The following is a 24,379-nucleotide window of genomic DNA, read 5'->3' on the forward strand; positions in this document are numbered from 1 at the left end:
GTTGAGATCTTCTTCTCTTCTACTCTATATGTACATTTGTTTGCTTCAGCTTTCCCGCAATCAACATACCATAAACTGATATGGTCTGTGTACAAGGTGGGAAAGATGAGCGTAAACAAAAACAATCAGATAAAACAACTGAAACGACAATGGGCTTAAGGAAATGAAATTGAATAGAAAGCCCAATGGGCTTAAGGACATCGGATCCAAATGGATACTATATTGTAGGGTTTAATTTAAAAGGTGATATATAAATGAAGCGGTCTCTTTTGAGGATTATTCAGTCATCGGCGGAGAGGTCTTTTCACGGCGTTGCTCACGACGAAAATGGGTGTTTTCAGGGTAAATAGATTGTGAAACCTGACTGCTTCACTACTGATATATCGTTTGATTCTCTTTATCATGGATCCGACAAATCTAATCGGAGTTTACTTGATGTCTGATCTCTGTTTCTCCGGTTTGCCAGTTTCACCAGTACCAGGTTGTCGGAAGAGCTCTCCCGACAGAGAAGGAGGTGCAACCTAAGATTTACAGGATGAAGCTCTGGGTCACTAACGAGGTTCGTGCCATGTCCAAGTTCTGGTTAGTTAAAATTACCATTTTAACCTCTGTTATTCCTTAATAATCATTGGCTTGGGTCTTTCTCTAACTATAAGTTGCAATCTTGTGTTTAGGTACTTCTTGAGAAAACAGGTGAAGATTAAGAAGAGCAATGGCCAGATGCTTGCCATCAACGAGGTACAAATCTATTTTTATATCTGATAATTAATGAATGCTGTTTTACTGAATTGGAACTGTAGATTGTTGAAAGTGGCTGTGATTCAGTAATCAAATTTAACTTTAATTGATGTTCTGTTTCTTTCGTGTTTTGTGATAAGATCTTTGAGAAGAACCCGACGACGATCAAGAACTTTGGAATCTGGCTGAGGTACCAGAGCCGTACAGGTTACCACAACATGTACAAGGACTTCCGTGACACTACTTTGAACGGAGCAGTGGAGCAGATGTACACCGAGATGGCGTCGAGGCATAGAGTCAGGTTCCCTTGCATCCAGATCATCAAGACGGCCACTGTCCCAGCGGCTTTGTGCAAGAGAGAGAGCACGAAGCAGTTTCACAACAGCAAGATCAAGTTCCCGTTGGTCTTCAGGAAGGTTAGACCTCCCACCAGGAAGCTCAAGACTACCTACAAGGCCTCTAAGCCCAACTTGTTCATGTAGAGAAGAAGCTCTCTAATAGTACTTTTGAGAGTTTTTTTTCTTTAATTTTGGGGGTTAGAATCTTGGAAGTATTATTATGGACTATGTTATTTTTTATACCGGATAATTTTTGTTTGTCGTTTTTAGTTGGCAGTGAGGCTTTAAAATATTATAATTTTCTTCTTTCTAATTACCTTAAAAAAATCTGGTCATTTTCAAAATATAATATTAGTCACTAAAATCATAGTGAACATTAACATTTTATTGCAAAACATGGAAATGTTTAGAAGAAACTAAAAAATCAAACGTGAAATTGTTTCTACACAAACAGCATCAATCTTTTTTTTAGTGTCTGTCAATCCTAAAGAAACTGAAGGTTCAAAGCTTCAAAAGCGTTTGTCATTCTCATGTAAAGGTCTAAACTTTAATACTATGAATGAATCTATTAACTGTGTAACACCTAAACCGAGCTCAATGTGAGTGATTCATAAAGCGAGATGAAAGCGAAGTTAAAGAAGAAAGGTTAATAAACAAACACACCATTATGGTTTTATTGATTTATGATAATGAGCGTGACTTAAAGTAATGGGCCATTGAGCCGACAAGAAAAAGTAATGGTCCTTGCAATGTTTCTAACATATGATGCAACTTGTAAAGCATCAGAAGACCAAATGTTTTCTTATAAATAAGATGCAAAATACATAAAGTTACTAAGCAAATGACAAATGATTACAGTAAAAGTTCAAACGATACAAAACCAAACTCAAATCAAATCCACAAGTACCAGCTTGTGCAAACACACACAAAAGAGAGAGAGAGATTCAACATACTACATCATAAGATGATCTTAAGTAGATCCCAAGAGAGGAGAGAGTGGTCCAGATAGAGCCAGGACCGGTTTACTTGCCAGGAAACGGTCCAGATACAATTCAAGACTGGTTTGAGAAATGTCCAACGCCAAGTTTCTGAGCTTCAAGTTTAAGAGACTTGAGGTACTGAACAGCTTCATCAAGAACGGAAGCTGTATTCATCTCTTCACCTCCAGGGACAATCTTCCTCAACATTCCCATCATCTTCTTCATCTTCTTCTTCCTTCCTCCTTTCCCATCATTATTAGAACTACTAGCAGCGCTTCCCGACGAACTCTGCTTCCTTCTCGAGCTATTATACCCATAACTTGAGCAACAAGACTCAGCAGATGTATTCCCATAATCCCTTGAAGCGTTACGAGCCGTGCTGACCTCTTCCGAGTCCCCACCATCCTCCTCCCCCTCATCATCCTCATCTGTGCTCAAGAGAGCATCAATCTCGTTAGGATCTTCTTGGTAAGAAGAGGAGACTACTTCTTGGCCGCCGCCATAGTTACCATAGACTTCTTGGCCATAGTTATAACCATAACTTCCCCCAGCATACTCGTTCTGAAACGTGGAAGCCAATCCGGAATTCACGAGCCTAGGTGTCAGGTCAGGATGGTACATGACTTGGCTGTGGTCATACGTCTGGTCGAAAATAACAAAGTTCTTGGGACAGACCGGAGAGGGTTGAAGTTCAACGCCATGGAATGGTAACTTGGCGCACGGTGGGAACAAATCATCAAAGGATGATGAATAAGGGAAGTTCATGTTCCCATCACCCATTTCGTCAGAGAAGTGGGGATACTGATTGTTCTGCATTAGAGAGACACCCGTGCAAAAGGGTATATAAAAGTGAAAAAAAAAAAAACAAAAGTCCTAAACCTTAAAGAACTACGAGCTGCACGGTTACACAACGTTGACAACTGAACCAGATGCTAGAATCAACTTGTGGCCATGTTACTGAAGAGATATCACGATTTGTTCCACCAGAGCCCTTACCCCCCCTCAAACCACAGAAGCTTTCTCCACCCAAAGGAGTTTCAGAAGTCAACACAGCTCTTTCAGAATTTTTACCAAACACTTAATATCTCACAAAACCTTTTTTCGAAACCAAAAGTAGACAGCCGCCCCAAAACTACCCCAAATTTCCGGAAACTGAAGAAACCAGACTACGTTACAGGCTTAAGCAACTGTCTGAAATATTCTGCCTGCAGAGATTAAAGACAAGCAAGGTTGAAACATCAGACAAACTATAGTTTATGGTCTAACAAATGAGACAATTAACCCAAAACATGTATTAGATTGGTCATATGTCAATGGTAACATAATTCAAAGTAGTTATAACCTTATTTAACATTTTGAAAAGAGGCGTTACAAGTGTATGTACCTGAGAAACTTGAACGGATTGGTAATTAGCAATGAAACATGTAGTCATCATAAAGGTTCCTATTTCTTTCAATGCTCCCTTCTTGTTTCCAACAAAGCACATTCTCACACTAAAACAGACACAACAACTACAACAAAGAGCTACTCCGAAATTTCGGAAACAACGCCTGCAAAATAAGAAAAGGAAATGTTAAAATAGACTAAACAAGAAGCTGTAAGTAAGGTGGCAATGAGAGATTATTAGTTTTCCACATGGCACCAACCAAAATATTATATGAAGGCCAAATGCTCAATCTTAAAAGACTCATACATGAACGCCATATTAGCTTTAAGGGACACAAGAAGATGTAAAACAAGGTGGCCAACGCAAAAAAAAAGACAATCTAAACTAGATTACAAACATATTATATTTGGTTTTAACACAAAAGAAAACATATTTTATTTGTTTAAACTCAAGATAATAATCAGTTACATATGATATGGCCAAACGATCTACCCAGAGGAATTATAAGCTATGTGGAATGCCATTGGTAATAGCAGACACAGACAAGAAGTGGCAGAAGCTACTCACTCACCTGAAAGGTATGGAAATTTACAGAATCACGAGGAAAAAGACAACGAGACGAGTGCAAGTCCTGTTGAAAAACATGTAGAAGGATGTCCAGGGCATCTTGATTCTTCTCCTATAAACTTCTGTTTTTTCTTTTAGTGTATTAAGCCCCCGTTCCTCTTCTTACAAAAACTGCAGAAACAAACAAAATTAGGACCAATGATACTATTCAAATATAACGAAGTTGAGAGGCACTGAAACCGAGGCAAAGTCCAAAAAAATATCTAATCAGAGACCAGATACATAGGAACTAGAACACAGAGAATGTTTCATTCATGATCCAGAACTATAAAAGGATACAACCTCAATAAACACAGAGTACCATAAAGGTCCGTAACCAAAGACATTAACATCGGATCAAGAAGGGTTTCTTCCCTTTGCTGAAAAATGCTATACTGATCACCAAGCAAAAAAACATAACAAGAAACAGAGTATTCACGTGATCATGATTGGTTTTATTCAGAAAACTAAACTCAATTACAGATAAACTACACAGTAACATTTCAATACAAAAAGATCAAAATTCACTGGAGGAATGAATGAAACATCTGAGAAAATAGAAACAAAAATTACTAGAAGATTAAGAAAGTAAATAGAACTCAAAGTCAGAAATTGCGGCGCTATGAAGAAGCAAAAAAAAAATCACATACCGTAATGAGTAAAGAAGATCAATAAAAAGGAATCCTTTCTGAGTAAAACTTAAAGCTTGATCAAGAACTGTGGGAAGAAGTTGCAGGAGGAGGAGGAGAAGATCTAGAGAGAGAGAGAGAGATAAGATTGGCAAAGACAAAGGGGGGAGAGAGAGGGGGAAGAAATAGGAGGGAAGTGACAGAGAGCGTGGCCTTCTTTTTCTGGTGCGGTTTGTTTGTTGTTGTTTGGTCTGTCCATTTTCATTTTAATGACATTCATATGTGCTCCTATTGTTTAAAGTTTTAGCACGCTTTGTGTGCGTACTCTACTACTTGTTTCTTTTTTTATTACAGCAAAAAGATGTTAAACTTTAGTGGATATTTTTTTGGAGATATCAATTTTTTTGCACTCCTATTAATTTTGATTCATCCCAGATCAAATCTTGGACAAAATATGTCTTTTTACAAGTTTTATGATTAATAAAATTAATGTAAAAAACAGTAGATAAAATCTTGGTGTATGACTACAGTAACTAAAATAATCTTAGATAGTTTATCAACAAAAGTGTTTCTGATATGTTGTTTATTTTGTTTTTATTTCTATCTAATTTTAATAAAATAATTATTAGCTGAAGTAGATTGCATTAATACCTATCTTCAATTTAAACCATCTTAAACACTTCTATATTCATTGCTATTTTTGAAATAGAAAAACTTTGTTGTAGAGATAAATATGTTTCAATGTATGTGTCTATAATAATTTTTTTTTAAAGTTAAAAAAAAATACATATCTTCAATGATTTATTAAAGATAATAAAGAGAAATAAATAATTGGAGAGAGTTCAACGGTTTAAGAATTGCTTATTTTGAACATGTATTTTAATGATTCTAATTATAACAAAACTCTAATTGATTCTGTAATACGGATTACAAAATTAGCATGAATAGCGTATCCCATGTCTATCACAGTATCACTACGTAGATAGAAAATTTCGAATGGAAATTATAAGTTTTAAAGTGAAAAAAAAATAGTAACTAATAAATTAAGTGATGTTTTTGATAAAATAAAAATAAATAGTGGAAAATAAAGGAGAGGAAGGGAGCACGCGTGAGAGGATGGACAGTAGAGAGTCAAACACGGGGAGTGTGAGCCGTTGGATGAAGCAATCTGAGTGGTTCCCGTTTAATGCGGGCATGATGGTGACCGTAGGATTGCGAGAGCACGCGTGAAAAGTTTCGTAGGTCCCCCACCAAACTCTTCTTCTTCTTTGTCAATTTTATTTAATTTTTGTGTGTGTTAAAATTATAATTATTAAAAACAAAATATTCAAAGTGTGTGTAATAATCGACGACACCATGTACTCATCTCTTTGGGCTCTTGCCCCAACCCCATACTTCCACATTATACTTATTTCGAACCAAACCTCATGATTTCACTCTGTACATTTGAGCTGTAATTATAAGTACATAAAAATTGAGTGTCTGACTCAATGTTAGCATGCGGGTGGGTTATATTTTGTTCTCCACTAGTTTGATTTGATTGGTATCCACAACACAATCACACTGTTTCATAATCACTGTTTGCTTTGTTTACTAATCACGCGAAACAGTAAGCGCGAATAAATATTTGGTACAAAAGTAAACATGCGGCACTAAGTAAGTTAGTAATCACTACCGTATACGCATATGAATCGTGTGGTTTAATTCAGATCATTATTTGGTGTATATTTTAGACTTCAAGGAAACGATGCCACATTTTTTGAACTGAAATCAACCGACCCAATCATTTCTATCAAAAGAAAAATGGTTATACCATAACCATTGGTTGGCAATAAAATGGATACTTATAAATGTTGGGATTGTCTTTAGTATTGGCAGAAAGATAATTTAGTGATAAATGACTATTATTGAAGAAAGCTCTTAAAACATAGCATCGATGTGATCTTTTAATCCAGTTTCCAAAATATTATTAGTATTATATTCATATTTTAATACAATTTGATTATGCAATTAAATTTCAATATTTTAAATAATTATATTATATGAATTGTATACGTGGAAATTAGTCTTTCAATTTTGTTTGATAGAATCAGTTTTTTTAGCGTACTTTTTTATTAATTTTAGATGAGACACTGTTCGAGGCCACCAATGATGGTGTTCATAGTGCTAATGAAGGTTCTTAAGTGCCGGTGAAACCCACTATAGTGCTGAGCATGATCTTGTAGTGTGTTTTGAACTTTTGAAAACCAAACCGGATTCGTCTAGTCTAACCGTATATTTCATATTGTCAACAATGATTTAAGGATATGATTTCCGTTGAACGGCTACAATTGCTGACCGATTCAATAAAAACCCCGTTTCATGAAATTTAACTTAACATATCAAAATTCTAAACCAGATGTCTTTCTATTCTAACATATATTTAATATAGTATTTTGTGGTCTACCAATAGTAGAGATCAGTTTGTTTTTATATTCTGGCAGAAACATAAATGAAAAATTCTACGAAAACGCTATGTACTGATCACTTCCAAAATATGACAACCGAGAACTCTAGCAATTGTTTTGATGAAACGAAAACGACCTTAAGCCAAATTCTTTGACAATTGGTGTTTAGACACAAGCAAGAGCATGCATGGTGATTAATATCATTTATTTTGATTGTAATGCATAGTTATTAGCATGCCGGAACATCTCAGATGTAAACTCCATTATTCTTCTTTCAAAATAATGTAAAATAGAATACCGAGTCAAAATGATCCAACTCCATAATAAAGTAATAAACAAAAAAAATAGATTACTCTATTTATGAAAGTAAATTCATTTTTTATTTGATTGGTGAAAAATAAATTAAAATTGAAGTATTTTTTAATTCTATATTCTATTTTATTATATTTTAAAGTAAAAATAGAACGGAATTAAATATGTCCTTACAATTTAATATCATTCAAGTTTTATTGCAATTCATAGTGGTGTGACAATTAAAACGCATACATCAATGATTTGTTTTAGTTGTCAATTTATATCAATCACACTTTTAACTACGGTAAAATGACAACACCCCAAGAATTAGTCCCAAAAACAACAACATTGATTAACATCTTTCAACACTTGACAATCGAAGAATGCGTCTCTAAAACAAAAATCATCTCTTTGTTTATGGAACATAAAAGCCTAAACTTATTTACCAACGAGCTGTTAGCGTAGTGGTAAAGGAGTATCTAGTAGATATTCAATCACTCGGATTTAATTGTTGTTGAAAATGACTATATATAATGTTTGAAATTTCGGCAAAAAAGTGAAACTATTTTTTTACGCCAAAAAAAGCCTAAACTTACGATGATATTGGATACTGAGTAGTGAGTACATATTAGTTGGATACAAGTACAACCACTATATATGGAACCATAACAATAACAAATTTCATATAGTGGTGCAATGCAACCTTAACATGCATAACACGAGTTAATCAAAGTTTTTCAATGTTTTTAGTTGCTTTATTTAATTTTTTTTAGGAAGATTCCACAGTCTTATATGTACTTTATATATGCATATTTATTTTACATTATACTTCACAAACCATGAAAAATACAATATATTAGAGCATCTCAATATACATCTTTATATTTTCTTCTAAAATAGAAAACTCTATTATATATGTAGTTTTACTCATATGTATGCTTCTATAATAGATTTGTTCTATTTATTAAAAAATATAAAAATGCCATTTTGTTTTATATTTAGAGATGAAATTAACATTTATTTATATTTTTTTCCTAAAAACAGAATAATTTTATTATAGAAACATATATTGAAACATATCTCTACAACAAATGTTTTCAATTTCGAAAATATCGAGATGGATATAGAAGTGTTTAAGATGGTTTAAATGAAGCGTGTAATTTTTATCCACCTTTTTCTCCATCTAAGAGTTTTTTTTTTCTTTTTGAACTTAAACCACTTAATTAGATTTCAAAATTCATTAATATTAGTATACTTTAAGGTGAAGAAGATGATTTCAATGTTTACATTCTAACCATCATATCATCATACAAAAATAAGTTGAAAGCTAAAGATATTATTTTCTAAATACACTCAATTAAGTTTCGTAAGTTTGGAGGATTACTTTGTAAAGTTTGGTAAAATATTAAATTACATTCTTGCAAGTTGACAGCCATAGGAATCAACTTTCAAATAAAAGCAGAGTCGATTAATCATATGGTCGTATAACTAGATAAATGAAATAAGATAGAATCGTTTCATTGGTTCCGCATGAAAGAAAGTTTTGGTTGTATAACTAGATATAAATGGATTCCACATTTACTAGCTAAGAATGATCATATATAGGATCGTTTTGGACTATGGATGCAAAATGGTTGTATAACTAGATAAATGAAATAAGATATTATACATTCTTCTATAGAAAGTTAGAAACCATATATCAGTAGAAGCATAAGAAATAAAGTTCCATTGGTTCCGCATGAAAGAAAGTTTTGGTTAATAATCTTTGTTTATAAATTGATTCATTTTCTATATTCAGTATGAGTGGGTGGAACAAAACAAAACGTTTCCTCTATATTTCATATTATCAATAATTTTTTCATCTTTATTCTACTATAGTTTCTATAATGTGTCACCATTTATACCTTAACTTGATGCATGATAACATATATATATATATATGCGAGTTAATGTAAATTAGTATTTGAATCTAGATCTTATACTAACGGGCGATAGTGACTTAGTCAGAGACGTTGTCGAGAACGACGAACTAGTTTTATTGCATATCAGTATTATGGATGTGTTGGTTGTATTGATCAATTTCGCTAGCTATGAATATACATTAGAATCATGCATGTTATCTTCTGGATAACAACATGATTCGGAATTATGAATATTTGAAACTTTGGATCATATACATATACATATATGGTAATTGGTAAGAGTCATTGTAGATAATATATCAAAATTTTGACTAACCACATGTCCAATGCTTAATATATTCATTACCAGCGTTCTTGTGGGAGTCCAAGTGACTCCTTTTCTTTTCCACTCGATCGGATTGTAAAGGGAGAGGTAGCTTGTACTGAAAGTTTGTAGATGCAACGCCGTTTCCTGACGCGGTAAAAGAAAAAAACCAAACCGAGAAGAGGAGAGCAAATCCAGTTTGCTTGTTGATGATCTTGGTTGCATGTTGAAGAAAAAATGATTCAATTACTATGGGACAGAGAGATTATACAGTGGCTATTTAGGAGTGGAGCTCAAGTGTGAGATAGTTATGTGGGCGTGTTTACTACCAAAGACTGCGTCACATGGTCTCAAACATATTCTACGTTTTTTATCTTCAAGCTTTTGTCTAAGTCATATATATATATATCCTCCCTTGCAGGTTAAATCCACAGGACTGTTGGATCAGCTAACTCGTCAGCCAATCAAGGGAAAGAGACGACGTGGTGGGATTCGGTTTGGTGAAATGGAAAGGGACTCATAAAGCTTCCTATCTATTACATGACAGGCTCCACACCTCTTTAGATCACCACATTGAAGGTGTTTGTTTGTTGTGTGGAAGCTTTGTCACTTCCTCGGACGTGAACGTTCAACAGAAGAAGCTGATTCAAGAGATTGGAAGGTAGGACTCCAAAGAAGATGACTTGCGATTCTTGCAAGACAAGCAAAAGGATAGAAACTGTGGCAAATGTCATATGTGTTCAGGTACTTAGCTGCAGTATTGGCGTCAATGAATATTAATTAAGCAACATTTGATTAATTTCATTTGCTCAAGTCATGTGGTGACATAGTTCAATCAAATTGTTCAGTTTTGTAGAAATAACTTTTGCAATTGAATGATAACAAAAAAACATAAATCCATTTCCATTTAGTTCTACGACACAGTTGATAAGACAAAGAGTTATTGGATTAATGTTAAATCATACAAATACTTGCAAATTTTACATCTAAACAACATCTCTTTCTCCTCTTACACTCACAAGAAGCAAATACTGAAGCAAATTACAGATAAAAACATCGCTCACTTTCCGGGAACGAAGTTGGTAGCAAAGGCCCATGCATTGTTGTTAACTGGATCAGCCAAATGGTCAGCAAGATTCTCCAAAGGTCCCTTACCAGTGACAATAGCTTGAACAAAGAATCCAAACATAGAGAACATAGCCAATCTTCCGTTCTTGATCTCCTTCACCTTCAACTCCGCGAAGGCCTCTGGGTCAGTAGCCAAACCCAACGGGTCAAAGCTGCCACCTGGGTAAAGCAAGTCCTCGGCCTCTCCCAACGGCCCATCTCCTGCGACTCTGTAGCCTTCAACGGCTCCCATCAAGATCACCTGAGTAGCCCAAATAGCCAAGATGCTCTGAGCGTGAACCAAGCTAGGGTTTCCCAAGTAGTCGAGTCCTCCTTCGCTGAAGATCTGTGAACCAGCCTTGAACCAAACCGCCTCTCCGAACTTGACTCCGTTCCTGGCCAACAACTCAGGGAAGACGCAGCCTAGGGCTCCGAGCATGGCCCACCTGCAGTGGATAACTTCTAGCTCACGGTTCCTTGCGAACGTCTCGGGATCGGCTGAGAGACCTGCCGTGTCCCATCCGTAGTCTCCGGGGAACTCTCCGGTAAGGTAGCTCGGTGGCTCGCCGGAGAATGGGCCCAAGTACTTGACTCTCTCGGATCCGTACCATGGGCTGCCTGATGGGCCCTTTGGCTTGGCTACGGTCTTCCTCATTGTCACACGGCCGCTTCCAAGGACTTCTGATGCTGCTGGGGAAAGCTTGACGGCCTTTCCGGCGAAGGCAGGGGAGGAGAGAGCCATTGTTGAGGCGGCCATTGCGGTTGAGTGCTGAGCAAAATAAAACGTTTATTGGTTGTTGTTTGTGAGCAAGAGATGGGTGGTTTGGGTTAGATGAGCCTTTTGTTATTTATACTATAATGTCTTATCTTAGAATATCAATCTCTGGTGTTTCTATTGGCTCTTGACATATCTTTTGGTGCTTAGATTTTTTTTTTGTTTGCTTACGTGGTCATAGTGGATCCTACTCTGATTTGTGGTTTAAGATAGCTTGTAACGTTTCAAGCATCCAATAATGAAATGACATGTGTAAGATTTGATGATCTCTCAATCCTTTTAAAATAAGAACACTTGGCTAGAGAGATAGATGAATAAAACGTAGATAAAACAAAAAAAAAAAATGTAAGAATGGTAATTGAGTTTTTAACATATTTATAAAGTAAAAGGAAGATAAGATTCCGAAAGGAAGATAAGGTTCCGAGAACTATCTCAACTTATGCAGAAATGTAATCATACTTAACATCAAAAACATTATACTGGGACTAATACTAGCAAAAGAAATTATAACATTCTCAATACGTTTGTTGAGCATAATATTCATCAAAAGAGAAGAAAACAATGAATGTTATATCTTTTATTCATTAGCAGCTTTCTCATGTTAATGTATCAGTGTCATCATATACATTGGAGTTCAGATAATGGTTTTAAAGCCCCGATCATGGTCATGGACTCAGTATCAACATGTCTCTCAAACTGGAACTTGGTTGTAGATTAAAGATGATATCCGAGTGAAAACTAGTCTCATTTCTTAGTTGAAAACCGGAATAATTAAATTCACCTCGTAACTCAAGTTTGTATTCCACACTGAATGATGAATCGATATTAGTCCACACAAGTTGCGGATCCACTTATTATTTATATATACACATGTTCGTATCTATACTTCTCTCTCAAGGTTGATGCTTCAAGAACATTGAAGGAACAATGTCCTGAAGAATACCATAGTCAACAAACGTCTTAAAACTTTGAGTGAGCTTAACACATTCTCAATGCACATTACTTTTTCCATATATTAATCAGAAACCATACTTTAAATTCATAAACGAATGATGCAGTTAAAGGCGTCACTTATTTGACAAAGATTACTTTTTAGTATCTTGTTTGATCTTTGATTCATGTATCCAGATGAGTTCCTACAAATATTCTTCACCGCCGAGAGAAGTTCAGATATTTATTTGAATCGTTCAAATTTTATAATTAGAGAATAGATTAATTATCAAGAAGAATTCAAATAAAATAAGTCAGAAGAGAAGTAAATAACTTGAGCAAACCATGAGCATATGAGTAGTAGATATTAGAACATAATCATTTCTCTTTCTGAATAATACTTCAAATCATACAAAGGCAATGCGAGGACAGGAGAGGAAGATAGAGATGGTTCACAGAGGAAATGCCAAAAAGATAAAATGCAGAGTTTCAGTTTCAGATTACTTTTATGATCTCATCCCAATCACTTGGAAGATCATCAAGATTCCCTCATAATAAACATATTTCACAGTAACACTTAAAGTACATCTTAGTGAACTCACCAACTCAACAGTGAGATCTCCATAGATATACAAAAGCATAGCATAGTCTCCTTCTTCCTAATCGTCATCCACCCCACGACGCCTCTGGATCTGTAAACGCATCCGAGATAAACTTAACACTCAATGGTATTGACGGTTAAGATAAGAGCAAGAGCCTTGTGCTTATAGTAGCTTGTGTGTACATACCGTGACTTTAGTCTGTTTGGTTGTCTGGCTGTTTATTTGTTCCAGCAGCGTTATAAGTCGCTCCTCAGAAACCTGTGAAAAAGAATAACCAATAGAGTATTTCAATAACCGAGTAGAAACCTTGTGATAAGAATTAAGAAGTGAATGGATTGTTACCTTCTCAACAATCTGTCCCATTTGAGCAGCCCTCAAAATAACATCCTCTACACCTCTAGCTTTCTCAGGTTTCACCAGGGCAATTCGAGCAACTACAGAAACAAAACAAGAAGAATAACGAGAAGTATAAGAGATATGTTAACATATAGATAGACAGTCACAACTTGTGAAGACAAGAGACAAGGAAACTAACTGAACTCAAAAGCATTTTAGATGGGGACTTACTTCTCTCACGGGCTTGGGAAGACAAGATTTGACTAAGCATCATTTGTCTACGTTCATCAGCTTCCCTAAACATATAAGTTCCAACCAGAGAACAGGTGTTAGCTCAAAACCCAATACGTTTTCAGCTAAAAAGACAACAAACCTTTTAGCATCTTCCTGTGCTCTCTCTTGATCTGGATTCTGCTGACTCCCCTGCTTCCCCTGCTAATTAAGTTGGTTCACAATAAGCCACCACAAAGGCATATAAGTGAAGGTTAATTAAAAAGGACTTACAGTTCCATGCTGAGCCATGAGCTCTTGCATTCTCCTCTGTCGAATAGCTTCTAGTTCAGGATCAGCCTACACACACAAGAGAGGCGAGATTTATAAACATAAACTGACAAAGTTTTTAACTTTCGAACTTGGGCTAACATGATAGAAAGCTATGATTGCTCAAAACTAATCTATATAGCACATTATTGGTTCAAATCCTCAAGAACAATCACAAAGTTTCAATCTTTCTCCAAGACAAAAGATTCAATCTCATTCAAAGGAACCAACTTTCAATCAAGCACAGAACAAATCATTCACGTTCACGTTCTACGAATGAGATTTCTAACTTGTGCATATCCCTCGAAGATAAATTTCCCCAAAAACCCTAATAAAAACTCAGACTTGTCCAAAAATAAAACGAAAGAAAATTGAAAAGGAGCCTAGCAGATTTCGAGATATAAGATTCTCACCATTGGAGCAGTCTTCTTCTCCTTCGCCTCAAACCCAACACAGATCAGCTCCAAAGGGAATCAAATGCTTTAAAAACCCAAACGTAGCTTTTCTATGACGCGCTTCATCGTTTTTTATATATTCTCCCCCCTTATGTTTTATAGTTCTTACAAATTCAACCGGAAACTTTTGTTTTTTACATTTACCCCCCTCAATTAAAACAGAGATGTTGCTTTGGGTAAAAAGATGTTGGCATGTAGATGTTCTCTCAATGATTTTAGACTTTGTTTCTCTGTCTTTTTATGAATGAAACAAGACAGTTGATACGTATTAAAACAAAGAGAAACGATTGGAGTTTTGTTTTTTACTGGATGAGAATATAGTTAGCATCAAATATATCTCCAGCAGTGGGAGAGAGGTTGTTTCTCCTGACTTGCGCGTGTGTCTCTGCTTCGTGTTGAAATATCTTCACCACGTCTTGTAGCTCCAGCTTCCTCACCTCTACTTGCTCTTCCGTGATGGGCTTTTTCAGCCCCAGGTACACCAAGCCAACCGCAATGAGAACAGCTCCGATGATGATCATTAGCAGTGTGAACAGACCAAATGCATAAGGAGTGTTCTGCGCACCGGGGATGCCATCCACGTTGATCCCAAACAATCCCACGATTATTGTGAGTACAAGACCGCAACCTCCAAACACGGCTAGGTTATGGCTCACTCTCAGACTCTTGTCCTGAAATTTACAACTTGTTTGTTGGTTGGTTTCAGCTTGAAACTATGAGATGGTTTGGTAAGGAAGGACAAACCTGTAACCAAGCACGGACACTGCTTTGCATGACATCTTGAATTGTAAACAGGCGTCCGCGGACTGCTTCTTGTTCCTCCAGCATTTCCCTTGTGTTTTTCCTCAGACCTTCCAACAATTGGCGAGCTACGTTTCCCCTCAGGTGCTGGACTAGCTCAAAGATAATCTCCTCTCTTGCGTGTAGTGACCACTTCACTCTGATGACCTGTCATGAGAAAACAAAGACTTCATCTTCCTTTTAACTGAAACTGTGGCTTAGCTGCAACGAAGAGAAGCATTACCTGTCTTGATAATTTTCTAATCTCTTGGTTGAGAATGATACTGAAGAGATTTACATCCTCATGGTTTCTCCTAATAACAAGAAAAAATCATCTCTATTAGTTAAAACATGAATATCGTGAACTATACCAAACAAACAAGTATGTGTATGTAAGAACCTGTTCATAAACTTCAGTTCAATTTCATCTGCTGCACCAAATATGGACTTACGGAACAGCCTATCATCACTCAAGGACAACAAAAATGATCATATCAGATAAGATACTCAAGTCATCTTGGTCCCAGTAACGCTAAACCAGAAAGATGTTGTCACCTATCATCCCATCGAGAAAGACGGCAAGCCAAGTGTGCTATCACTTCATGAACCGTTCTTGGTACATTATATCCTCCTGCATAAAGTAGCTCCTATCCATATTACATAGCATGTGTTATATTAAGTCTAAAGAATCTTATGAAGTAGAATAATTTAGAACAGCTTTGTGAACGAACCTCTACTTCAGTGACACCAAGCACATTAGTGCTTGATACATTCCCTTTCACGTGCATCACAGTCACCAAGAAGTTCTTAGCTTGCCAAGACCGAAAAACAACGGGAACATCATCCTCACTGATCACAGGATCACCAACCGATTGTCCCAAAAGCTCAAACAACAAACCTCCAGCAACCCTCACCGGAACCTCGTATAGAAGGTGTCTCATCCGTTCACTTATCAGCTTACTCTCATCCCTCAACGCAAGACTAATAGCAGGATGCAACCACGTAGCGTTCCTGAGCCACGCCTCGACGGAAGAGTGTCCAGCAGCCATATGGCACCACCACGTGGGACCACCCGGCCTTTCCCAATAGGGAGCCGCTAAGTCTGTAACTGGGACATCCTCTTCGTCATCAATCAGCTCCAAACTAGGCCACTCTGCGTTCACTTGCACCGTTTGAACTAGCTCGGATATTCTAGCCCAGCCGATAGGGATCCAACGGCTTCCCTCGTATCTCTCGGCTTGTGCTGCTGGAAGCAAATGGTCATCTATGAAATTCAAGGAAGATGCTGATCTTGACCTTGGAACATCGGCTGCAGATGAATCAACAAAAGGGTTGTGGTTAAGCTCGGAGTGAGGAGTAACTCTGGTGTGTCCATCTTCTTGCTTCAAGTGAACATGCTTTTTGGCTCCTCGGATGAACTCAAAGGCGCAGATAAGCCCATCGGTCCAAAGATCACTCTTGGGGACGCCTGAATGGTTTTTACTCTCAGGCTTCTTGGAGTTACTCTCTTGTGAGCCTGAATGTTTCTCCCCATTTTCTCCCATTGTTATTCAATAGAGAAAAACACTAGCAAGCTCTACTGCCTGTATCATAAACAAGGGAGTGAAAAATCGTTCACATCAGCAACCAACGTTCTTTCCCAAAAACTCTAGACATATAATCATAAACTGTGAGATCAAACTGAAAGAGATGCCAATACAAAAGAAAGATGCAAACTTTGGAGATTTGGTTTTAAGCACAAATGGACTTATCACTGGCTAACGAGTAGCTTTCAACTAAGAAGCAAAGACCACAAGAAAAACAGGAAACCAGAGCTCAAATTACAGGTCACTACCAAATAATAACTTCTATGTTTTAACACAGTTCTAAAAAAGACATAAACTTTGAGAAAGTTTCTTAGGATCAATGTTTTACTAGAGGGATATTTAAACATGCACTTGGTGTCTATAATACAAAGATCTTAACATTGAAAGAAACAAAACGAGTGAACAAGAACATACACACTCCTTATCATCCAAACTAATTGCAACAACACCACCAAAACTGCAAAACTCACGCTTCCAATACTACAAATTAAAGTAACAAAATCTACTCCAACACAGAATCAATTACAAATTATGGAAAAAAAAAATCAACTCGATGCAAACTCTTTAACTTTGGGAATAATCTCCAACAAGAAGTGCTCACAACCCTAAAACAATTCGAGTTGCCTAAAGTGAAGAACGGAAGAAAAATCTCACCATACAAGCAGTTCTCTCTCTCTCTATTCCTAGATGCCTAATCCAACACTGAGAGTTGGTAATGCAGAAGAATCTTCACGAATTTGCTTTAAAGTTTAAAACTTTCCAGGAAACAAAAAAAAAAACAAAAAAGAATGCTTTAAAAACAAAATTCAATAGTAGCTTTTCAGAAACGCAAGTTTACACATTGGCCCCATAGGTTTTAACTTATTACAACATTAGCCATTAACTTTATGATTTATAACATTTAGTACTAATCGTACTAAATTACGATTGTTATAATTAGCCTGATCTACATTCTATATTTGAATCTGATTTTCCTGTATGAATGGATAAGCCTTGTTGGTACTTTTGCATGTTATCACAAACCTCTGTTTTACTTAAACAGACTCCTTATTTTCTTCTCATCTCCATTTGTTAGATAAGTCTGCGATGAATTAAGGGAAAGATGATGACGAGACAAGAAGAAAACATGTTTCCAACGACTGTCACTTTTTCCATTGTGTGTTAACTTGATGGAAAGACAAAAGTTACATCATCAGATTCAGCTAAAGTAGTATTCTACTGTCTTGCACTAAGCTTTAACTTCTTTTTCTTCTTCTGGTTATGTCGTGTCTCTTGATGGTTTCAAGTTATGGTTGCTATCATTTCCATGTTGCTGCCCTTACAAACAACCTTTAATCCGATTATAAACAAAAAAATGTAACCAAAAACCTCCAAAATTTCACTTATTAATATGTTACTCTTTTTGCTCTCTTTCGTAGATTTATCAGCCAAAAAAAAATGTGTGCTATGCAACACTAGGATCTGCGTCCCATGACTGATCCACAATGCCCAAGAACTACTTCAAAAGATATAATATTTTGCAACTTCTTAACTATGGCACAAGTGAAGCTTGTTGTATGCTTACTCCTGAAATATTCCTTTCACACTGGTTGCTGGATGGGATATGGCTAATGACAATGGTGCATTAAAGCTGCATCGGTCATGGGGGCAGTGAAAAGTTTTACATAAGGACTAGGCTTCTTCAATCGTGTTGCTATAATCGCTGAATCGGAAAATATATTTATATTTAACCAGCAACTCAACACACATGCTCTGTGATCCTTTTGAAAAAGATTTGGTAAAAAGAAAGAGATAGCTTGAGGACAATATATGTTTTACTAGTACTGTCTCTGAAGCAAGGATCGGTTTGAATGCAGGTAATCACCCTGATTTGCATCTGGAGGGCTGGAATAATGTGAAGATCGATATATGGACACATGCCGTGTGACTAGGACGAGGGCAGACAATTTTCTCAACCGACAAAGAAAGTCTGCCAAAACCGAAACTCTTATTGCCTTTGTTTGTTTGGAATTGTATACAGTAACTTAACTTATTAGGTGAAGGGAGAGTGTGAGTTCATTTTGTTTGAGCATTTGCTTGCTCAAGAGAGCTCACATGTGATGCTAAGACACAGTAAAAAATACTTGAAAAAGGTAAGCAAGTCAGGATAGGATTCAGGTTCAGGCTTAGCCAGGTCTTGTGAGGCTTGGCTATAGAGTATGGGCCAAGAAGAAGTATATATGTTCTTAGCACTATAAAACTTCATGAAAATGAATTGGAAAACTTTCTGAAACTTCCTGAAAATTATTAAACCATCTTATATCTGCAACTGCACAAGCTGCCTTGGACAAAGAACATCGTCTTACGAATAATATGAATGCATATATTAGCTATGACAGAAAGAAGCCATAAAATAATGTATAAACTAATCAGTCCCTCTAACAACAATAGATAAAACAAACTTGGCATTAAAATGACTACTTGTTTTGAACACATTGTTGCTTCTGTGCTTACAGCTGGAAAAAGCTTCATATCTATAATTGTTCCAAGAATCTTGTCTCCCAAATCTTCAACAACAGTAAGCTGTTTGCTACAAACATACACGTTTTGACACTCCAGGAAAGTGCCCTGCATAACAACTTTGGATCAGGCGTGAAACCAGATACAAAGACACAGCCGTTTGAGTTTCCTACAACTGAACTAAAAAAACAAGATAAATTTCTTAAAAGCAGAGTAAATGGCTAAGAGCAGTTTCCCTTGTTTGGAAAAGTAAACTAAAGACAAAGTCCCAACATAAGATGCACTGTTCTAAGCAACAAAAGCACACATCAACATACTTATTGCCACTTATGCATTACTTGAACATAGTACAAAACATCTAATGTACCTCACAAAAGATTGTTCATCATCTCGCAACAGGTTTCTGAAGCAGAGCCGTCAAGAAAACTTCACCATGCTTCGAATCCACCTTATTCGCCACCGCCCATTTCACCTTCTTGTACCCCAACTTCCCAATCATCGGCCCATACACATTCTCAAGATCCACCTTCTTGCTAAAGAACCGATCCAACCAAAGATAACCACCCCCTCTCAAAACCCGGTCCAAATCAAACAAGAAAAACTCCATAACCGTAACCGGAATCCACCGGTTCACAGCCCTCCCGCACCGAACCAAATCCACCACGCCGTCAAAAACCGGAAGCCTCTGCTGGAGAGGCACGTGCAGCGGCACGAGCCCCCTCAGCGCCACCGCCTCGCTATACGGCGCGTTGAAGTTCATCGTCGTGGTTACGACGGTGACGTTCCGCGCCTTCATCGCCGCCGCGAAGGATCCCGTCCCTCCGCCGACGTCGATCCCGAGGCGGAGGACGGAGTTAGCAGATTTAGCGATCTGGAGGAGCTGCGTGATCGGGAGATCGAGCTCGGACTTGTAGGCGGAGAACTGAGACTTGGACTTCTCGGCGGAGAGGTCGAAGCCTGCGCCGGGAAGCTTCGCCGCCAAGCAATCAAAACTCTTGCAGGAGGAGTAGCGAGACCAGATGACGTGAGAATCAGGCTTTGAATCTGTAGCCCTCGGCGTGCGGGAGAAGCAACGGCGGCGAGGGAGAGGGTGGCAGCCGCGGAGGATGAGCTTCTCGGCGAGATCGGCGTCGGAGGGGCAGAGAGAGAAAGGAGTGTAGTTCATGTACTCGTGGAGGAGGTCAGGGTAGTTGTGGCAGGCGGAAGCTATGGGGGAGAGCTTGGAGTAGAGGAGGAGATCTTTCGGCGGCGCGGAGGAGGAGACGGTGGAGGAGACGGTGGAAGTTGATTTGTCTGGATTGTGGTTTGTGAGGTGGTTGATGGCGGCGCGGATCGTGTGGAGCTGGCGGAGGAGGTGGTCGGGGACTGTGGGGACGGAGGAGGGGGAGGATTTGACGGCGGACTGGAAGAAGTTGGTGGTGGAGGAGAGGTGGTAGAGAGAGAGGATGTTGGTAGCTACCATGGCTACTAGTAGAAGTAGATTCAAGCTCATAGTGAATCCAGCCATTGTTTGTAAGCTCCCTCGATAGCTTCTCTTGTGAGAGAGAAACTGATTCTTGGGCTTTAATGGTGTCTTAAAGCCAATATTTTTCGGCCTTAGATTATCTGGAGTTAGTGACACTGTAAGATAAGCTTTTTGAGCTAGGAGACCGACCTTGAAGTCAAATCTGGTGGAGGAGTAGATACAAACACAGATCTGAGTTTGTATCATATTTACTTATGTAATTATTTAAAAAATGGAAAAGGTATTTATTTCGCATCCAATGTCATTATTAAATTTTCTCAAAATTTTGCATGGAAAAGTAATTAATAATTGTGGTGACAAGTTGTTGGCATAGTAATTGAAATCTGGATTCTTTTGGTTTTAACTTAAGGCACGTAGGAATTCAACACATCTGTCTCGTTCACATGTCTCTGTCTTTTTTATTCCTTTTTCGGACAGGAAGACTTAAATTTCCGACCAAGTAATAACTTTCAAAGCTTAATCCACATGATAATTCTATATTTTTATTTAATTAATCCATAGTAATTTTGTGTTAGTAGTTAGGATAATGTTTTACTACAAAAGTGAACGAATGTCTTCAAATGTATCAATTTTACGCAAACGTGAGCAAACCAAATGAAACACCCAATGCAGTGGAACAGATCTCGATAAGTTTTTCACTGATTTGATTTGAGAGTACTCTACTAAAAGTTTTACAAACTAAAAAAATGCTTCCTTCACAAAGCTACTGACTTTGCGACTTTGTCTATGGAATCCGCTAACTTGCGCCCACACGCGTGAATAGTGTCTCTCACGTGTGCGATTTGTATGCCGAGTCGATGAGATCAGGATCTTGACAAGCTCCCCCTTTCCTCGAGAGTTATTTTGAGAACAGAAAGAAGAAAACTTTCCAAAAAAGAATATCGAAGAAAAAACAGGAGCTGCTTTTCTTTTGTGTCAATGTCGGAATCTAGCTCAAGCTTCTCGTCTCTCACTCTGCTACTCATTATCTTTCTCCTCGTTTTACTATGTCCATCGCTTTCTTTGTCTTCTGAATCTGAAGTTAGTGTTTTGGATCGGGAGCTGTTGGAGATCAAGACGAATCCGAAGCTGAACAAGACTAGTAGAAAGCCCAAGTGCTGCGAGATGCGAACCAGATCTCAGTGTTCGGGGTTCCCTAGATGCAGATGGTGTCGAAGTGAAGCTCTCGACGACTTGTGCTTTAGTAAAGCCGAAGCCTTGCAACTTCCTAGTCAAGTCTTCCGCTGTGAGTTATAGGTTTCTTTCTCAATTTTGACTTGTATTGAATGAGCTTGTTGTCTCATATTTGTAACGTCTATGGTGTTGTTGTAATTGATTTGAGTATGTTACTGTATCTTATTTGGAAGATGTTTCTTTCCTGTTTTGTTTTAATTTTCTAGCTCATCAATTATGCTATTAAGATTTGATGAATATGCGATCGCATTGTATGCTTCCTGAACTTAGAACATGGTTAGCGATATAAGCTGAAAGTGTTTGTGTTCTTGTCGATTGTGGAAGGAGCTGGATGTATCAACTATTTACTCTCCCTCTCTCTCTCATCTTTTTACGAGTAGAAGAACAAGAGATTGATTGTTTGTAAAATTAAAGTATTGTTGGTGTTTTCATTTAGATGTAAACATAATGTTTTAGGATGTAAATGTGAACATAGTGTTATATAGGTTGACTTGTTTGTTCTAATTGCATTTTGGAGTTGTTCTTTGCGTCACTGCTGGTTTTAGAATTTAGGAGCAGAGCCAAAGGCCACAGTGAGCCAAGATCTAGTCAAAACTTTGTTAAGGCTGAAGAAAAGCTTGAAACTCAAGGAACTGTAACCGAGTCACTCTTTCTGTGAAGTTGTTCTGGATATCATTTTGAGATAATTTCATAAGGCAGTTGAGAAGCTTTTTTACTAAACCTAATCCTTTTTTTTTTATTTCATAAACAACTGCTTTGTACAAGGTGCAACATTGAAGAAGGAAACATCCCTTTTCAATGCAAAAAGAACCTATTTACCTATAATTATTTTTCTAAAAACAACACTTCAGAAATGAAAAAAAAACATATTCGGAAATGTAAGATATATATACACATTATGTCAACTAGTTAGCCAGAAAATCCTGAACAGCATCCCTCATATCCTCATACGCATAACTTATTTCTAGAAACTCCACAAGCTTCATGAGTTCTTGATCTCTGAGGTCATCCACAAAAGCCTTTATAGGCACTCCATTCTCTGGCTGTAACGCGTAAGAAGACGGATTATCATCAACTATCAAAACACTTCCAAGATCTTCCCCCACCACCATAGCTAAATCCTTCACATATCTTCCATTCACTTCCCTGCACGAGTCTCGATACAGCCTCTGCGTGATCACACCCTTCCTGTCTATCTTGTCCAAAACCTGTGAAGCATAGTCTTCCAGACCAGCTGTGAAAACCACCACTTCGAAGCTTTCGCCAAGTCTCTCCAAGAACTCAGTCAACCCTGGTCGTTTCACCACAAAGATTGGCATAATCTCGCTTTCCATTTTCACCAGCACCATGAAATCGTATCTGACTCCAGGCATTTGGGTCGTGGAGTGAACCAAGGTTTCGTCAAGATCGAGGATGATTGTTCTTTTCGTGTTGGTATGTTCTGTCTGAGGTTGGTTCTCGAGTTTTGTGTAGTCGTCATGTCTTGTGGTTGTTGGGTAGATGATGGTGGTGGCTGTAAAGCACCTGGAAACACAACGCAGAAGGCGACAATGGAATGTAAAGATGGACATGAATAGATTCTTTTGGTGTTTGTTTTCAATTATTCTCTCATATGCCATTTGATTTCTCCCAATGAAGACAAAACAAGTTTGCAGCTATTCAGATGGAAAGCTTGGTAGTGGTAAGATGTTTCTGAAATGTATCTTCTGCTAACTCTTATATGATCATATCTACATTTGGTTTTAGTTTTGTTTGTTTATGGGAGTTTTAGAGGTGAAGTAGAGCAGATGCCTAGTTTTAGTAAATTTCAGTTAAGACAATTAGAACATGGTTTTGCTGTTTCATGTACTCATGGACAACAATGTACATACAGTTGAAGGTTGCAATGGCTTTACACTTGAATTGTATTGCTGCTGCAGTTGTTTGCTACTTCACTGGCATGGTTTTGCATGCGTGGTGAACTAGTTAACCAATTTGTTAGAACTTGTTTTTAACTTAAAGTTGTTTCAAGTTTTAATATAATATTGTACAATAACAACCCAAACAAAAAAAAAAACTAGATAGGGTTTATCCAATATGTATCAGTTATTGATATTTTATCAAGTATAATTGTTTAGGTGTTTCATACATTCATTTAGTGAAACTATTCTCTTTTCGTGTCAAGTCCACAAGAAAAAATACAAGATTTTCATGAGACATATGGTTAAATGGAGTTTGATAGGTCAAGCATGGACAACTCATAGCTTAAAGGGTGATTGATCTGTGAATTATCTCAAGCACATAAAGTGAATTTTTGTTCATTGTTTCTTATTTTGTATGGAGTGTTATCCAAGAGCATTTCCAGTAAGAACTTAAAAGCATCCAATGGATGTTTCTCTTTACCAGTTAAGGCACTAACAAGACTACTTTCTTATAGACTATGTATT

At 37.4% G+C, this 24,379-nt stretch overlaps 7 protein-coding genes across 10 annotated transcripts; 1 reads left to right on the top strand and 6 right to left on the bottom strand.

The window, feature by feature from the left end:
* Nucleotides 1–230: 230 nt before the first annotated feature.
* On the top strand, nucleotides 231–2,926 carry LOC106360011 (60S ribosomal protein L18a-2-like). The gene is made up of 4 exons (XM_013799622.3): nucleotides 231–342; nucleotides 467–582; nucleotides 675–738; nucleotides 879–2,926. The coding sequence occupies exons 1-4, from the start codon at nucleotides 328–330 to the stop codon at nucleotides 1,218–1,220; spliced, it is 537 nt and encodes a 178-aa protein (XP_013655076.2). The 5' UTR covers nucleotides 231–327; the 3' UTR covers nucleotides 1,221–2,926.
* On the bottom strand, nucleotides 1,864–4,966 carry BNAA08G17650D (transcription factor bHLH144). 2 transcript variants are annotated; one of them, XM_022690141.2, is made up of 4 exons: nucleotides 4,700–4,966; nucleotides 4,015–4,181; nucleotides 3,441–3,606; nucleotides 1,864–2,866 (listed from the first exon to the last, which is right to left on the bottom strand). In XM_022690141.2, exons 3-4 carry the CDS (start codon nucleotides 3,540–3,542, stop codon nucleotides 2,129–2,131), a joined length of 840 nt encoding a protein of 279 aa, XP_022545862.2. In that variant the 5' UTR covers nucleotides 3,543–3,606; nucleotides 4,015–4,181; nucleotides 4,700–4,966; the 3' UTR covers nucleotides 1,864–2,128. The 2 variants fall into 2 exon arrangements, with proteins under 2 accessions (XP_022545862.2, XP_048593878.1); XM_048737921.1 differs by lacking the exons at nucleotides 3,441–3,606; nucleotides 4,015–4,181; nucleotides 4,700–4,966 and having other exon boundaries at nucleotides 1,864–2,872.
* Nucleotides 4,967–10,573: 5,607 nt separating this feature from the next.
* LOC125577119 (chlorophyll a-b binding protein 1, chloroplastic) lies at nucleotides 10,574–11,670 on the bottom strand. The gene has a single exon (XM_048737922.1). The coding sequence runs from the start codon at nucleotides 11,507–11,509 to the stop codon at nucleotides 10,706–10,708; it is 804 nt and encodes a 267-aa protein (XP_048593879.1). The 5' UTR covers nucleotides 11,510–11,670; the 3' UTR covers nucleotides 10,574–10,705.
* Nucleotides 11,671–12,822: 1,152 nt separating this feature from the next.
* LOC106361619 (DNA-binding protein DDB_G0278111) lies at nucleotides 12,823–14,525 on the bottom strand. 2 transcript variants are annotated; one of them, XM_013801394.3, is made up of 7 exons: nucleotides 14,349–14,525; nucleotides 13,900–13,965; nucleotides 13,769–13,830; nucleotides 13,627–13,691; nucleotides 13,402–13,493; nucleotides 13,246–13,317; nucleotides 12,823–13,149 (listed from the first exon to the last, which is right to left on the bottom strand). In XM_013801394.3, the coding sequence occupies exons 1-7, from the start codon at nucleotides 14,349–14,351 to the stop codon at nucleotides 13,117–13,119; spliced, it is 393 nt and encodes a 130-aa protein (XP_013656848.1). In that variant the 5' UTR covers nucleotides 14,352–14,525; the 3' UTR covers nucleotides 12,823–13,116. The 2 variants fall into 2 exon arrangements, with proteins under 2 accessions (XP_013656848.1, XP_013656850.1); XM_013801396.3 differs by having other exon boundaries at nucleotides 13,769–13,827; nucleotides 14,349–14,521.
* A 36-nt stretch (nucleotides 14,526–14,561) lies between these two features.
* On the bottom strand, nucleotides 14,562–17,519 carry BNAA08G17680D. Its single transcript, XM_013801397.3, has 7 exons — nucleotides 17,411–17,519; nucleotides 15,902–16,753; nucleotides 15,726–15,817; nucleotides 15,571–15,630; nucleotides 15,415–15,484; nucleotides 15,135–15,338; nucleotides 14,562–15,061 (listed from the first exon to the last, which is right to left on the bottom strand). Exons 2-7 carry the CDS (start codon nucleotides 16,712–16,714, stop codon nucleotides 14,693–14,695), a joined length of 1,608 nt encoding a protein of 535 aa, XP_013656851.2. The 5' UTR covers nucleotides 16,715–16,753; nucleotides 17,411–17,519; the 3' UTR covers nucleotides 14,562–14,692.
* A 1,510-nt stretch (nucleotides 17,520–19,029) lies between these two features.
* Nucleotides 19,030–20,973, bottom strand: LOC106359143 (probable methyltransferase At1g29790). 2 transcript variants are annotated; one of them, XM_048737925.1, is made up of 2 exons: nucleotides 19,623–20,973; nucleotides 19,030–19,363 (listed from the first exon to the last, which is right to left on the bottom strand). In XM_048737925.1, the coding sequence occupies exon 1, from the start codon at nucleotides 20,964–20,966 to the stop codon at nucleotides 19,641–19,643; it is 1,326 nt and encodes a 441-aa protein (XP_048593882.1). In that variant the 5' UTR covers nucleotides 20,967–20,973; the 3' UTR covers nucleotides 19,030–19,363; nucleotides 19,623–19,640. The 2 variants fall into 2 exon arrangements, with proteins under 2 accessions (XP_048593882.1, XP_048593883.1); XM_048737926.1 differs by having other exon boundaries at nucleotides 19,030–19,374; nucleotides 19,623–20,955.
* A 1,885-nt stretch (nucleotides 20,974–22,858) lies between these two features.
* LOC106360025 (CTD small phosphatase-like protein) lies at nucleotides 22,859–24,013 on the bottom strand. Its single transcript, XM_048737927.1, has one exon. The coding sequence runs from the start codon at nucleotides 23,570–23,572 to the stop codon at nucleotides 22,859–22,861; it is 714 nt and encodes a 237-aa protein (XP_048593884.1). The 5' UTR covers nucleotides 23,573–24,013.
* Between the last annotated feature and the right edge of the window lie 366 nt (nucleotides 24,014–24,379).

The sequence above is a fragment of the Brassica napus genome, chromosome A8 (genome assembly GCF_020379485.1).
Source record: "Brassica napus cultivar Da-Ae chromosome A8, Da-Ae, whole genome shotgun sequence".
NCBI lineage: Eukaryota > Viridiplantae > Streptophyta > Magnoliopsida > Brassicales > Brassicaceae > Brassica > Brassica napus.